The 15,275-nt window shown below is 37.3% G+C and overlaps 1 protein-coding gene across 1 annotated transcript in view; it reads right to left on the bottom strand.

Annotated features, from left to right (window-relative positions):
* GRID2 (glutamate ionotropic receptor delta type subunit 2) overlaps positions 1–15,275 on the bottom strand; it is a 1,375,820-nt gene that overhangs the window by 273,039 nt on the left and 1,087,506 nt on the right. Inside the window, exon 12 of the mRNA XM_036339775.1 lies at positions 7,779–7,917. Coding sequence (XP_036195668.1) covers positions 7,779–7,917 — 139 coding nt within the window. The remainder of the gene's footprint in view (positions 1–7,778; positions 7,918–15,275) is intronic.

The raw sequence follows: 15,275 nt of genomic DNA, 5'->3' as shown, positions 1-15,275 counted from the left end.
GCACATAAATGTTCTTATCAGATTGATATGCAATAGCTAAAACTGGAAACAATAAAAATGCCACTTACTAGGTAAATTGCTAAATAAACTTGTACATCCACACCATGGATTCCAACTCAGCAATAAAAATCAAACTATTGATACGTGCAACAACTTGGATGGATCTCAAGGGCATTATGCTGAATTAAAAACAAAAAATGTCAATTTCAAAAGGCTACATACTCTATGATTCAAGTTATATGATACTCTAGAAATGACAAAAATTATAAGAATGGAGAACATATTAGTGGTTGCCAAGCACTGGGGGTGATGGCGGGGAAGGAGGAGTTAGTGTGACTATAAAGGGGTAGAATGAGAATTTTGTAGCGAGGGTGTAGTTCTATATCTGTATTGCAGTGGTGGTTATACATTCTACACTTGTGATAAAAGTGGCATAGAACTATATGAATGTACTAATGTTAATTTCCTAATTTTGTTCTTGTACTACAATTATTTAAGATGTAGCCATTGGGGAAACCTAGGAGAAAGGTACATGACACATCATTGTACTTATATCTTTGCAATTTCCTGTGTATATATAATTACTTCAAAATAAACAGTTAGAAGAAAGTTTGCTTAAATATTTATAGAGTTTCTTGCTACATGACAGATTATGGATTATTAATGCTTTGTCCTTCAGAATTTTACTGTACTTTCCTATTATCTCAAAATAGCCTTGTATTACTTGTATAATAAAAAGAAAATGTATGACGAGAGAATAAAAATAAGCCTAACTTGTTTTTTGATGGCTCAAGGCTAAAAGTAATTAGCAGGCAGAATGGAGTCTGTGAATAACAGACCTTGAGATGCAGCTTTTCTACAAAATTGTATCTGAAAAGTTGCCTAACCGAGTGATTTCTAGAATCTACTCACATAGTAATTCTCTTCTTCCTTACCTGTTTAACAAAGAGGTAGAAAGCCATATTCTCTTTATATATCTTTTTAAAATAAAAAATAATCTGAGGCTATATTCTTGCATTCACTAGAAACGTAAATGTTAGCCTAGCGAAAAAATGTTTCTCAAGCCAAATTTATTATAAATTACCTTTAATACTTAGGAATTTTCTAATTAAGTAGCCTTTGAAACAAGAAGATATGTCGGTCAGACTTATATGAAGTAGAGACATACTAGTTAAATGCCATGAATATATGTGCATTAGACATTTCTAATGAGTTTCCTTACACGCCTACACCTATTCCCACAGGTAAAGCTGTCTTTCTGAAATGATGTCACTCCCTGTTACCTCCAAGAATTCCAAATTCCTTAACAAGCCTTATCATGCCCTTCAGGATGTGGTCCCACCCTCCTTTTCTATTTCATTTCCCACCATTCTCACATGGCTCATCCCCATCCGGGAAGAAAATTAGCATATTTGGATCATTTACCCTTTGCTAGACACCATCCTAAGAGTTTCATATCTCTGTTGCTTTTGCAAATGACCACCAGTAAGCCACCCCTTCAGTCTGATGAAATTCATCCTTTAAGATCAAGCTCTCGCCGAAACCGGTTTGGCTCAGTGAATAGAGCGTCGGCCTGCAGACTGAAGGGTCCCAGGTTCGATTCCGGTCAAGGGCATGTACCTGGGTTGCGGGCACATCCCCAGTAGGAGGTGTGCAGGAGGCAGCTGATCGATGTTTCTCTCTCATCGATGTTTCTAACTCTCTATCTCTCTCCCTTCCTCTCTGTAAAAAATCAATAAAATATATTTAAAAAAAACCCAAAAACGATCAAGCTCTCAGGTGGTACCTCAGAGAAGCTCTGTGACGCCTGACAGTTTCTTTCCTCCCTCCTCCCTCTCCTCTGCCATGTACAGAGTGAAATGGCTCCTTCCCTTGTGTTCCCACAGCATTTTATAAATAAGTTTATCAAAGTCCTTGCGTCATTGAATTCTACATTGCTCTCTCTCCAAATAGATTGTGATTCAGGGATGCTACTTAAATAGCTTTATAGACTAAATGCTTAGTACAGTGTTTACATTTTATATAGATATATAATTAAACTAAATGTATGAAGATAATATATTTATTTAGGAGTTTTTTTAGTTAGGAATTTATCCATTTCCGAAAGCATGATTGTAATGATCTCTTTGGATACTGATTTGCTAACAATAGTTACACAGTTCCTTGAGGGCAAAGAAAAGGTAGAAATCCTTTCATTACAGAGCACCTGCCAGTTGTAACCACTCTTTCTATTGATACACTAGGAAAAAAAAACTCATCTCCTCCAGTAGATAGAATATTTATGAAGCTCTTTTTTCCATATGCTTGGAAAGAAATGTATCTCAAATTAGTTTGATTTAGTGACTGCATCAACTCAATATTTTGTTTAGTCCAACCTCAACCATTATGGACAAAAACAGCATTAAATTTAAAAGGATGGTGGGATGTTCAGATCCCTTGGAACAGACTCAAGCTCACTCATAGCCTTAGGAAATGAAAGACTTCAAGTTTTACCACCAAAGACTAATCTGACTAAAATTATTAATGACTATAACTATAATTTCCCCTGTAGCGATTTTCACTTTTATATGGTTTCTGAAAATTGCATCACAACAAAAACTAATGGAGCTGCGGTTGATGTTATTCCCCAGTGTTTAATCTGCAAATTCCTTCAAAGCTTCACATGCTCCATTTCACCACTGCAGCCTTTAACCTGGTTACCAACAGAAAAAAAGTGCATTCCATTTTCTAGGTATTTGAAAACAATTTTGCTATACATTCTTACTGTTCAATGACAATGAAAAAGCTTGTGTCATTAGAGTCTTATAGAAATTGCATATTTTCCCTTTGAAACTGAACTGGGCACCCAATACTACCCATCCCCAACGGTCACAATCTGTCATAGTTATGTTGAGCTGCCCCTATCATTGAAGGGATATGAAATTAAACTTGAGTTCTCTTTTTCAGGGAAAATACACCTTCAAAACTTCTTTAATGACAAATGTCAACCAGAAGGGTAGATGCCAATAAAGATCTAATTTTGCAAAAGGGGTACATTTTATAAAATGTATTAAGCTTCCCAAGAATAGATAAATTGAATTGCTCCCAGCAAACTATGGCTTTCTGTCAACCAACTGTTCAAAAGTAGCTGCTTTCCTCCTCCACTCACTCACGTCTCTGTGATCACCTCTATCTCTTCTAGTCTGGAAAAATGACTTTGAATTTGGGGGATGAAAATGTAGTTTGTGTATGTGTGCTGATTGCAGAGCAAAATTGGGCTGGAAAAAGGTACACTGGCAAGTATTGCTTCATTTAGTGAAGGGCAAATCTTATGACTATAAATGATTAGGAAGCATGACATTGAATGGTATCATAAAAAAAGTTTTTGTCTTTTCTAAGAAAAATCACACTTAACAATTTTCCAAGAAAATTCAACATTAGATGCAGATGGAACTTTGAATGTTTCCAAGAAACATTGAAAGCAATTATGTTTACCAAAACAGCTGAGGCATGAAATTAGAAGATGCCTTCAAGTTGGGGAAGAGAATCTTCTTTAATTTATTTGGCTTTGATTTCCCCCTTTTAAAATTAGTCTAGTGATAAGATTAGAAGGAAGGAAAGATTTACCATACCCACTGTTGACTTTTAATAATGTGAGTAGCATTAGAAAGAAATGTTTTTAAAAAATGAATAATCACTTATCTTAAACTATGAAACTACACTTGAGGAAAACATCATGTGAAATTACGATTTTTCCCCATTAGGTTTATTCTTAGAAAAACCCACTTGGGTGCAAAAATCTGATAGAGGCTTTTGCTCCCGCTGCGATTGCATGAAAGTCTAAATACAAACTAACGCTGGCAAAGTTAGTAATGACTAACTAGTACATATACGTGCACGCACCATGAGGTTTACAACCTCAATGAAGCAGTGACTCAAGCAAACACATTGTCAGAACAACTAGATAAGGAAAAAGTTCAGTAGGTATGGCTATGGATTAGTATTGAATTGATATGGGTTAGATTTCCACCTCTGACACTACTGACGATGTGATCTTGAGCATTTAACTTCTGATGTTTGTTTCTTTTGCAATAAAAATAGTATCTGTATTATTAGTTATTTTAAGGAATAAATGGGAAAAATATATGCTTAATAAATTCATGGTAAATTACCAGTGAATCTTAACTATAACTTTTGTTTATTATTATTGTCATTTACTGTATAAAATCAATTACTTTATTTAAAATTTTCTTCACTTATTTAAAAGTGCTTCAAAATCAGATCTGAGCTATAGGTTTTTAGTTTTAGGTACACTCAAAATATGACAAACTAAACATAATTGATATGCAATATATTGGTGAGATGAAATACTCTATTTAAAGTTTTAAAATTATGATTCTTAGTGTGATTTCTATTATTGGATCTACCAAGCAATCTTACCTTGAATGGCAGATATCAATTATAAATATAATCTGCTCATGTTGGGGTGTATGCCCATAAAATTGGCCCAACACAAAAATCTCCTAACTTTCAGTACTCTATTTCCTCAGACCAATTGTGGATTTAAGAATGCAATCATTTATATCCCTATACTTAGAAATAAATATGTCTATGGCACAACCTTAATGATATTCTTTAAAAACAACTGGCCCATCCTATGCAATGGTTCTCAACCTTCTGGCCCTTTAAATACAGTTCCTCATGTTGTGACCCAACCATAAAATTATTTTCGTTGCTACTTCATAACTGTAATGTTGCTACTGTTATGAATCGTAATGTAAATATCTGATATGCAGGATGGCCTTAGGCGACCCCTGTGAAAGAATTGTTCAACTGCCAAAGGGGTCGCGACCCACAGGTTGAGAACCGCTGCTAAGGCGTGGGATGGGAACTGGTGTGGTACATTTAAAACATAAGCTTTAGAATCAGAAAGGTTTTAGGTTTGATCTTTAATTAATAATTTATTAGCTGCCTGATTTAGTTCAAGTTACTTATCTTTTCAACTTCAGTTGTAAAATAGGTTATTAACAGCATGTAGTTCAGAAGATGGTTGTAAATATTAAATGAGCCAATGCATGTTAAACATTTAGCACAGCCTGGCATCTTGGGAATGTTAAATAAATAGCAATTATTATTTTCATAATTTTACTAATATCATTGATTTCTTGGCTGGGTGTTGTAATACATTTCATTATTGTTTAAAATATGATTCTGGCCTGGTTGGCATGGCTCAGTGGTTGAGCATTGACCTATGAACAGGAGGATCATGGTTTGATTCCCAGTCAGGGCACATGCCTAGGTTGTGGGTTCAATCTCTAGTGTGGGGCATGCAGAAGGTAACCAACCAATGATTCTTTCTCATCATTGATGTTTCTCTCTCTCTGCCCCTCTCCCTTTCTCTCTGAAATAAAAATTTACATATGTCTACACTAATAAAAGAGAAACATGCAAATTGGTGTCACTCCGCTACACCCACCAGCCAATCAGATGAGTATGCAAATTAACCCAACAAAGATGGTAGTTAATTTGCATACACAGGCTTGGAGCAAAGACTGAAGGCTCCGGCCCGAGTGAAGACTGAAGACTGAAGACTGAAGAGGTTTGGCTTCTCCGCTGCGGCCTCAGCGGAGAAGCCAAGCCTCACTGAGGCTGGAGGGGAGAAGCCTAGCCTCGAGGCTTGGCATCTCTGATGCGGCAGGACCAAAGGCCTGGGTCCCGGGTGCCAGAGGAAAACCGGTTCTGGCAGCCAAGGGAAGGAAGTCCTATTGCGCAAATCTTTTATATATATTTAAAAAATATGATTCTGATGGGATCATCAGTTTATGTATACACACACACACACACACACACGTATTTAAAAAATATGATTTTGATGGGATCATCAGTTCTCTAACTTACTAGAGGCTTGGTGCATGAAATTCGTGCATGGGCTGGGGGTGTCCTTCAGCCTGGCCTGCACCCTCTCACAATTCAGGACTCCTCAGGGGATGTCTGACTGCCAGTTTAGGCCCAGTCCCTGCAGTCGGACATCTGGCAGTCGGACATCCCTCTCGCAATCCGGGACCACTTGCCCCTAACTGCTCACTTGCCTGCCTGCCTGCTCACCCCTAACTGCTCACCTGCCTGCCTGCTTGCCCCTAACTGCTCACCTGCCTGCCTGCTCACCCCTCACCGCTTGCCTGCCTGCCTGCTCAGTGTGCATCACAGTGACAAGTCTTTCCAGTTATTCCCCGTTAATGGTCATTTAGGCTTTTGTATACATAGATGTCACATATAGAACTGGCCATAAGGATAATAAATTTAGAGTATGAGATTTTGCATCAAAGATATAATGTGAAAACAACTTGAGGAGCATGAATTTATGAGAGAAGTTGGAAATACCATTTTTGTAAATGGATGAAAAAATTTACCGTCTATTGTCATTATTAGTTGACTTTGGGATTTAATTTTGTATACCACAAGCAATTAAAATACCTTTCTTAGTTCTTTAGAGATCAATAATTCTCTACTTTATTTTTATTATTGTCTATATTACATAATAGTTTGTGACTAATAGACTTCATTTACATATTTTTAAGATAAGAACTCATATGTTTTATTTTAAAAATAACTTAAATCCCCATGAATTCCTTGATCAATCTGATTATTCTAATTTTGAATTGTTGGTTTTGTTGAGAAATTAATGCTCTTCAACTTAGGAAAAGTTAAACTACCTTGTCTTTGAATGAATAAAACATTTTCAGGGAAATTTTGTTAAAATAATATATAGAACATTGACTTAGGTAACTTTTAGGATTTAAGTGAGTGCATCATAGTTAATGACAATTTACCACAATTATAGCTGGGAAAAGAGCAGTTTTAATGGCCATATCCTATATAATAAAAGGTTAATATGCAAATCGACCTAATAGCAGAACAACTGGTTGCTATGATGTGCACTGACCCTCAGGGGGCAGACACTCAATACAGGAGCTGCCCCCTGGTGGTCAGTGTACTCCCACAGGGGCAGCACCACTCCGCCAGAAGCCAGGCTCACGGCTGGAGAGTGCAGTGGCAATGGCAGGAGCCTATCCCGCCTCCACAGCAGTGCTAAGGATGTCTGACTGATGGCTTAAGCTGGCCCAAGTGAGCAGGCCTACGCTATCAGTCAGACATCCCCCGAGGGCTTCAGAACTGCGAGAGGGCACAGGCTGGGCTGAGGGACCCCCTCTGAGTGCATGAATTTTGTGCACCAGGCCTCTAGTTAGGTATAATGCAATGAAGAAATAAATACAAAGTTGTTTTATATCTGGATAGTTTCTCTCTCTTCCTCTCTCCTCCCCCTTACTCCATCTCTCTCTCTACTTATCATCAATCTATCAATTAGTCATCTAATGTTTGTCTGTTTACTCAGACTGTGAATAATGAGACAGACTCAAGGCAAAGATTGATGGTGTTAAACTTGATATATATATCAAGTATATATATATTAGTATTACTCCTTGTTCCTTCATTTTTACAGTGTTGCCCAGATATAGTCATATATTTTGGAGTTTAAAATTCTGAATATCTGTTATCCTTTCAGGAAAATGTGGGTGGCAATGGTCAAATTATTCCCATAATTTTATTTTGTAAAAAACCTCTACTAATTCTATATTTTTGGGAGTAGGACTATCCTCTGATATCTATATATCACAAAATTAATCCTTTACTCAAAAAGAAGTCAAAAATTCATTATCAGAAGCCATGTATGTATTAAATGCTTTGGCACTCCTGTCATTTATCATGCTTTATGGCTGCTGGAATCTTTGTCTACTTACTGGATGGAGCTTTCAATGCGGGTGATAGTGAGGAAAGCAGCAAGGTTTGCTGTGTAAGATGAGATGACAATCAAAGCAAATAGCCACCAAGCCCCCATCATCATTCGGGTAGCCAGAGTTGTGTATGGAACCTCCCCACCTGTGGAAAGAAGCAAAGAGAATAAGAGAACATCAGCAAGTATTTATTGAGAATTCTGAGGTCATACACATTCAATATCAAGTTAATTCTTAAGTAGTGAGAAATCTTTGCACATAACATCAGCAAAGATCTCAGTATTTTGCTTATGTTCATTACTTCATATTTAATTCTCTTTTATGAGACTATGTGTGACCCAGTCAAAAAGAAGCATGATAAACATTTAATATAATATGTTTAAATGATATTCCTTCCATCTTTTTGTTCAACCCTAGAATTAATTATCCTCTTATTATAACCAGATATACACTTAATTATTCACTAGTTAGGTGATATAAATACTATTATGCTTCTGTTTAATACAACTTTTTTAGACTTCTAGTTCAATAAGTAATATCAAATCTTTTTTATTGTTAAGTTCCCTAGGATCATAGGTTACCAATGATCTTGGGATCACATATATTAGTATTGGCTTCAGCAGCATCGCATATGGTTTGTTCTCCTACTTGACTAGTTACTCTTTATGATCTTGTAGAATCTTCCTATCTTCTAAACGTTGGAGTGCCTTTGGGCTTTGTCTCTAGATTTCACCTGTTCTCTGTCTACATTTCCACTTCAACTAATCTCAAGTCCCCTGACTTTGAATATCATCACAGTAAACTTTGATAACACTCAAGCTCCACTCTCTCTAGAACGGTGGTTCTCAACCTTTCTAATGCCACAACCCTTTAATACAGTTCCTCATGTTGTGGTGACCCCCAACCATAAAATTATTTTCATTGCTATTTCATAACTGTAATTTTGCTACTGTTATGAATCATAACGTAAATATCTGATATGCAGGATGTATTTTCATTGTCACAGGTTGAACATAATAAAGCATAGTGATTAATCACAAAAACAATATGTAATTATATATGTGTTTTCCGATGGTCTCAGGCGACCCCTTTGAAAGGGTCATTCGACCCCCAAAGGGGTCGCGACCCACAGGTTGAGAACCGCTGCTCTAGAAAGCTATAGACAAATGTTTACATGATTTTCACTTGGAATCTAATGGATATTTTAGACATTACATTTAAAACAAAACACTTTATTTTCACTCCTAAAATCACACTGCAGTCCATACTGTCTCAAGGAATAGCACCATCCTTCACTCTCTTGCTTAGACCAAATACTTAGGAATTTTCCAACATCCCATCCAGTAGCAAGTCCAGTCACCTTTACCTTCAAATTACATACCAAATTCTACCTCATCTCATCAATTCCAGTTCTATCACATTTTCTTTGACTGTACTGCTAAACCATTTAAATGATTCACCATTTACATCCTGGGAACTACCACTCCCAATTCTATCACCATGGTGCACATTTAAAAATATACATATATATTTAATTGAACTTATTGGAGTGACACTGGTTAACAAAATTATACAGGTTTCAGGTGCACAATTATATAACACATCATTTGTACATGGTATTGTATGCTGACTCCCCCAAGTCAAGTCTCCTTCCATATACTTTAAAAATGAGAATGTGATCATAGTATTCCCCTGATCAATTCCCCAGTGGATTGCCATCACTCTTGAAAAGAAAAAAAAAATTCAAAATCTCTATCAAAGCATACCAGTGCCTACATGACCTAATATACTAGTAAGGTCAACTTCCTGACCTTATATCTTATTCCACTATCTTGATAACCTTCTTGCAATTCTTCTATGTTGAATTCTGTCATAGGACCCTTGCACTTGCAATGTTTTATGCAAGGAATTATCTTTTTAATTTTAAAATGACTTTTCCATTCAATTTATTGAAGTTTCTGCTCAAATAATACTTCCTCACAAACACTTTATTACCAATATATTGAAAATAACTCCCCACAGCCCCATACTTGCAATCTCCTTATCATTTATTTATTTTTATTTTTTTATTATTGTATAAAGTTTTACATATGTCTCCTTTTCCCACCCCAGGCAAGCCCCCACTGCCCCAGTGTCTGTGTCAATTGGTTATGCTAATATTCATGCATACAAGTTCTTTGGTTGCTTTCTAATCCAACCCTCCCAACTCCCCTGCCATTTGTTTCTGGATCTATTTTTGTTCATTAGTTTATGTTGATCATTATATCCCACATATGAGTGAGATCATGTGATATTTATCTTTCTCCAACTGGCTTATTTCGCTTAGCATAATGCTCTCCAGTTCCATCCATGCTGTTGCAAATGGTAAGAATTCCTTCTTTTTTACCACAGCGTAGTATTCCATTGTGTAGATATACCACAGGTTTTTAATCCACTCATCTGCTGATGGGCACTTAGGCTATTTCCAAATCTTAGCTATTGTAAATTGTGCTGCTATGAATATAGGGGTGCATATATCCTTTCTGATTGGTATTTCTGGTTTCTTGGCAATATCCTTATCTTTTAAAAAAATCATATCTTTCCATATATTATATCTTTTTGTTTATTTTTTCCCCTTTATTATATAGTTTCTGATATAGGAACAGTTTCTGTCCCTTATCAGGTAGGTAAATATTTATTGAATTAATATATGTTTTATATAAAATTAATAGTACTTTTAAAAGAAATTAGGCTATTCTTTAAGAAGAGGAAGAAGGAAAAGGTAAAGATAAAAATTATGAACAACAAATACATATCTATCAACAAGTGAATCTAAAAATCAAGTGAATAAAAAATCTGATGAACAGAGTAAACTAGTGAATATAATAGAATCAGGGCATAGAAAGGGAGTGGACTGATAATTCTCAGGGGGAAAAGCGGTGTGGGGGGTGTGGGAAGAGACTGGACAAAAATCTTCCACCTATGGATGAGGACAGTAGGTGGGGTAAGGGCAGAGGGTGGGGTGGGAACTGGGTAGAGGGGAGCTATGGGGGGGGGGGGAGGAACAACTGTAATAATCTGAACAATAAAGATTTATTAAAAAAAGAAACTAGGCTTATGCTAATATTAAAAATAAATCAAGGAGATATAATACTGGATTTGTGTAGATCCATCAATATGTGAATGACTTAACAGGATTCAATTAATTATACTATAAGGCAGATTTTTATGCCAATCATTATTTTTCACAGTGTAATATCTAAATTTTCAGTGTAGTTCAAATATACCCTTTGGCTGTGTCCTGAGCTATTTTCCTGATGTAATATACTCAGAACAGGCTAACCTCTGATATCTAATATACATTTTTCAAAAGCAATTATAATGTATTTCAGATATTTACTGCTTCAAGAAAAACATTCACTTGACTTTTAAAAGATAAAGCATAAGAAAATATTTTTAAATCTACATGGCAACATCCTGGACAAAATGACCTATTGAAAAAAATAATAAAATATGAACAAAATGATAGCTAAAGACGGAAAGATCTGCATACAAAAAATGGAACAAAAAATTGACTGAAAAGGCTATTGAAGGTTAGTTTCATAAAGTTAAATCTTTAATAGAGTTGATATCACTTATATGAAAGGATATTTGTTGAAGTTTCTTCATCCATGGCATGTAATCTGCACTTTGGGTAATTCAAATATTTTTGGAGAATCTAAATAAAATATTTTATTTGATATCTGCACTTACAAATTAAATGCTAAAAGTAATGGGTGTCTTAACTTCCAATTTTGGTAATTCTGAATAGTCCTCCTGAGAGCAACTAGAAAAATTGAACATATAATGCTTTTAAGAGCTGAAGAGGCAGTAAAAATTAGAAGACCAAGATCTCAAAGGAAAAAAAAAACAAAACACAAAAAAACCCTCATAAATGTGACCTTTTATTTAGAACTACTTTTCCCAGAGGGATAAATGCCAATTTATCATAAGGAAGCCAAGAGACTGAGAAACTGAGTAATGCTTTTGAAAGTCTTCAAAGGTTAAGTGGCTATAAAAATTAAGGCCCAGAGCTTGCCAAATGAGGATAGGACTAAGAAAACTTGATAATCTTCATGTGCTTAGAAATCAATAATTGCAAGTCTATTAAGGCACGGATCAAAGAAAATCACAAGAGAAATAAAATATTTTGAATATGATAATAATAAAAATACTCCAAACCAAAACTCTGTGTTTAAATAGCTGATGGGATGCCACTAACTTTGTGTTTAGAAGGAAATTCCTTGCCTATAATGTGTAAGAAAAGAAGGTTAAAAATCATGAGCTCATCAATTTTAAGTTTAAAAAAATCAAGGTCAACCTAAAGAACATAGAAGCAAGAAAAGAGTAAATAAGAAAAGAATAAATATAAGAGCAAATATCAATAAAATAGACAAAAAAATACAATAGAGATGGTTGATCTAACAGTAGTTTGGTCACTTGAAAAGACCTTTAAAAACTATTAATATTGATCACAAAAGTAGGTAAAGGCACAAAAAAATAAATAATAGGAGGAAAAAGGGTACTTTGTTGCAGGTGTTATAGACATTGGAAGGATAAAAAGAAGAAGCTCTTAGTAAAATTTTATGCTAATTAATTTGAAAATTGAGATGATATGACCAAATTCCTAGAAAAATTTCCACAAAAAGAAATAGAAAATTTGAATGATTTTATAACTCTTAAAGATTTTGAATTCATAATTAAAACTTACTCACCAAAAAACTCAAGGCCAGTAGCCTTACGTGGAAAAATATAACATGCTCTGGTAAAATTAACTAATTTTACACGAGTTTTCTTGATATTAGAAAGAAAGCAAGACAAGTTTCCATATATTTTATAGAAAAGGCACAACTTAGATAACAAAATTGGACAAGATCATTCCAAGAAAGAAAAATTACAGGCCAATATTTTATGACTATAGATACAAAAGACTTAAAATAAATTAGCAAAGTGAAAATTGCAATAAATAAACAGCATATTGGGTTAATTATCTAAAAGCAAGTGTTGGTTTGGCACTCAAAATTCAACATTAGAATTTACTTCATTAACAATACAAAGGAATAAAATCCTATAATCATCTTGGTAGATGCAGAAATGTCGCAGATAAAAGTCAATATCCAGTCATAAAAAAAGAAACCTAAAATTAATTCAGCAAAGTAGGAATAAAAGAACTATTCTTAGTCTCACAAAGTATTTTCAGAATCTCTATAGCAAACATCATTATTTATAAATAAGTATTTTAAAAGACTATCTAAGGGCTACAAGCTGTTATCACTTCTATTCAATTGAAAGTACTAAACAATATGGTGCAACAAGACAAAAATAACTAAAAATACTAAGGATTGGAAGGAATGAATAAAAGTTATGAATTGGAGATGATATGATTATATATATGTAGAAAATCTAAGAGAATAGAGGATAAATTACTAAAATTAAGCTAGTTATTAAGTTTCTTTGGTAAAGCATTAAAGAAATCAACCATATATGTATATATCAGCAACAAACTTTTTTTTTTTTAAATATATTTTATTGATTTTTTACAGAGAGGAAGGGAGAGAGATAGAGAGTTAGAAACATCGATGAGAGAGAAATATCGATCAGCTGCCTCCTGCACATCTCCCACTGGGGATGTGCCCGCAACCCAGGTACATGCCCTTGACCAGAATCGAACCTGGGACCCCTCAGTCTGCAGGCCGATGCTCTATCCACTGAGCCAAACCGGTTTCGGCAGCAACAAACTTTTAAAACATGGAATTGACCCAGCACTGACTGGGGCCGCTGCAGGTGCCCCAACCCAGCACTGATTGCCTAGGGGGCTGCAGATCAGGCCTGGAGAGAGGCCTGCAGAGAGAGAGGCAGGGTCTGATCCGTAGCCTCTGTGGTAGCCATTGATCAGAACTTGCCTCTCTTTCTCTCCTGGCCTGGCCAACAGCCTCACCTCCATTTCTCTCCAGGCCTCCACTGGGGCTGCTGATCAGCCCCGCCTTTCTGATCAGGCTCCATTGATAGGCCCAGAGATGCTGACTGGCATAGAAACTAACCAATCAGAACCAAATCTGGGTGAATGTAAGGAGCCAATGGCTGCCTAGGAGGCAAAGCTTTTGATGCTGACTGGCATAGAAACTGACCAATCAAAATCAAATTGGCCAGCAGAGGAGGGCAGTTAGGGGTGATCAGGCAGGCAGAGGCAGTTAGGGGTGATCAGGCCAGCAGGGGAGGGCCGTGAGAGGCAAGATCAGGCCAACAGGGGAGGGCAGTTGGGGGCAAGATCAGGCCGGCAAGGGAGGGCAGATAGGGGTGATCAGGCAGGTAGGCAGAGGCAGTTAGGGGTAATCAGGCAGGCAGAGGCAGTTAGGGGCGATCAGGCAGGCAGGCAGAGGCAATTAAGGGCAATCAGGCAAGCAGGCAGAGGGGTTTGGGGCAAGCAGGCAGGTAGGCAGGTGAGTGGTTAGGAGCCAGTGGTCCCAGATTGTGAAAGGGATGTCTGACCGCTGGTTTAGGCCCGATCCCTGTGGACATCCCCCGAGGGGTCCCCAATTGGAGTGGGTGCAGGCTGGGCTGAGAAAACCCCCTCCTCTGTGCACGAATTTCATGCACCAGGCCTCTAGTTATTCACAATGGCCTCAAGCTGGAAACAGCCTAAACATCCTTGAAGAGTATAATGTATAAATAAAATATGGTATATTTATATACTGGAATATTACATAGCAATGAAAATGAACAGATTTCATCTTACCTAATAATAGACAAACATGCAAATTGACCATACCTTTGCTACTCCTTAAGCCACACCCACCAGCCAATCAGAGGGACTATATGCAAATTAACCCAACCAAGATGGCGGCTGGCAGCCACGGAGCTGGAGCAAGCAGGAGGCTTGGTTGCCCCAATGATGGAAGAAGCCAAGCTTCCCATCCGGCTGCTGACTCCTCTCAAGGCAACAAAGTTTCAATTATAGAAGGTAAATACACCCCAGATACCTGCTTCCACTCGCCATGGCCACAGAGCTGGAGAGAATAAAAAACAAAACAAAAAAAGGAAAGGCTGGGAGCTTCGATCGGTCGCCGGGAGGCTTGGTCAGTCTGAAAACAGCCGTCAGCCCCTCACCCAGGCTGGCCAGGCACCCCAAAGGGACCCCCACCCTGAAGGGGGTTTGGGCAGCCTGAAAACAGCCATCAGCCCTGCACCCAGGCTGGCCAAACCCCCATGGGGTGAGGGTCCCCCCTGGGGGGCTTGCAAACAGCCATCAGCCCCTCACCCAGGCTGGCCAGGCACACCAGTGGGACCCCCACCCTGATCCAGGAAACCTTTCAGGGCAAACCAGTCAGCCCCCACCCATGCACCAGGCCTCTATTCTATATTATAAAAGGGTGATATGCAAATTGACCCTAACAGCAGAACAACTGGGAATGACTGGTCACTATGACACATACTGACCACCAGGGGGCAGATGCTCAATGCAGGAGCTGCCCCCTGGTGGTCAGT

Source organism: Myotis myotis, unplaced genomic scaffold, assembly GCF_014108235.1.
Source record: "Myotis myotis isolate mMyoMyo1 unplaced genomic scaffold, mMyoMyo1.p scaffold_m19_p_1, whole genome shotgun sequence".
NCBI classification, from domain to species: Eukaryota; Metazoa; Chordata; class Mammalia; order Chiroptera; family Vespertilionidae; genus Myotis; species Myotis myotis.
This window is presented reverse-complemented; position numbering and strand designations above follow the sequence as displayed.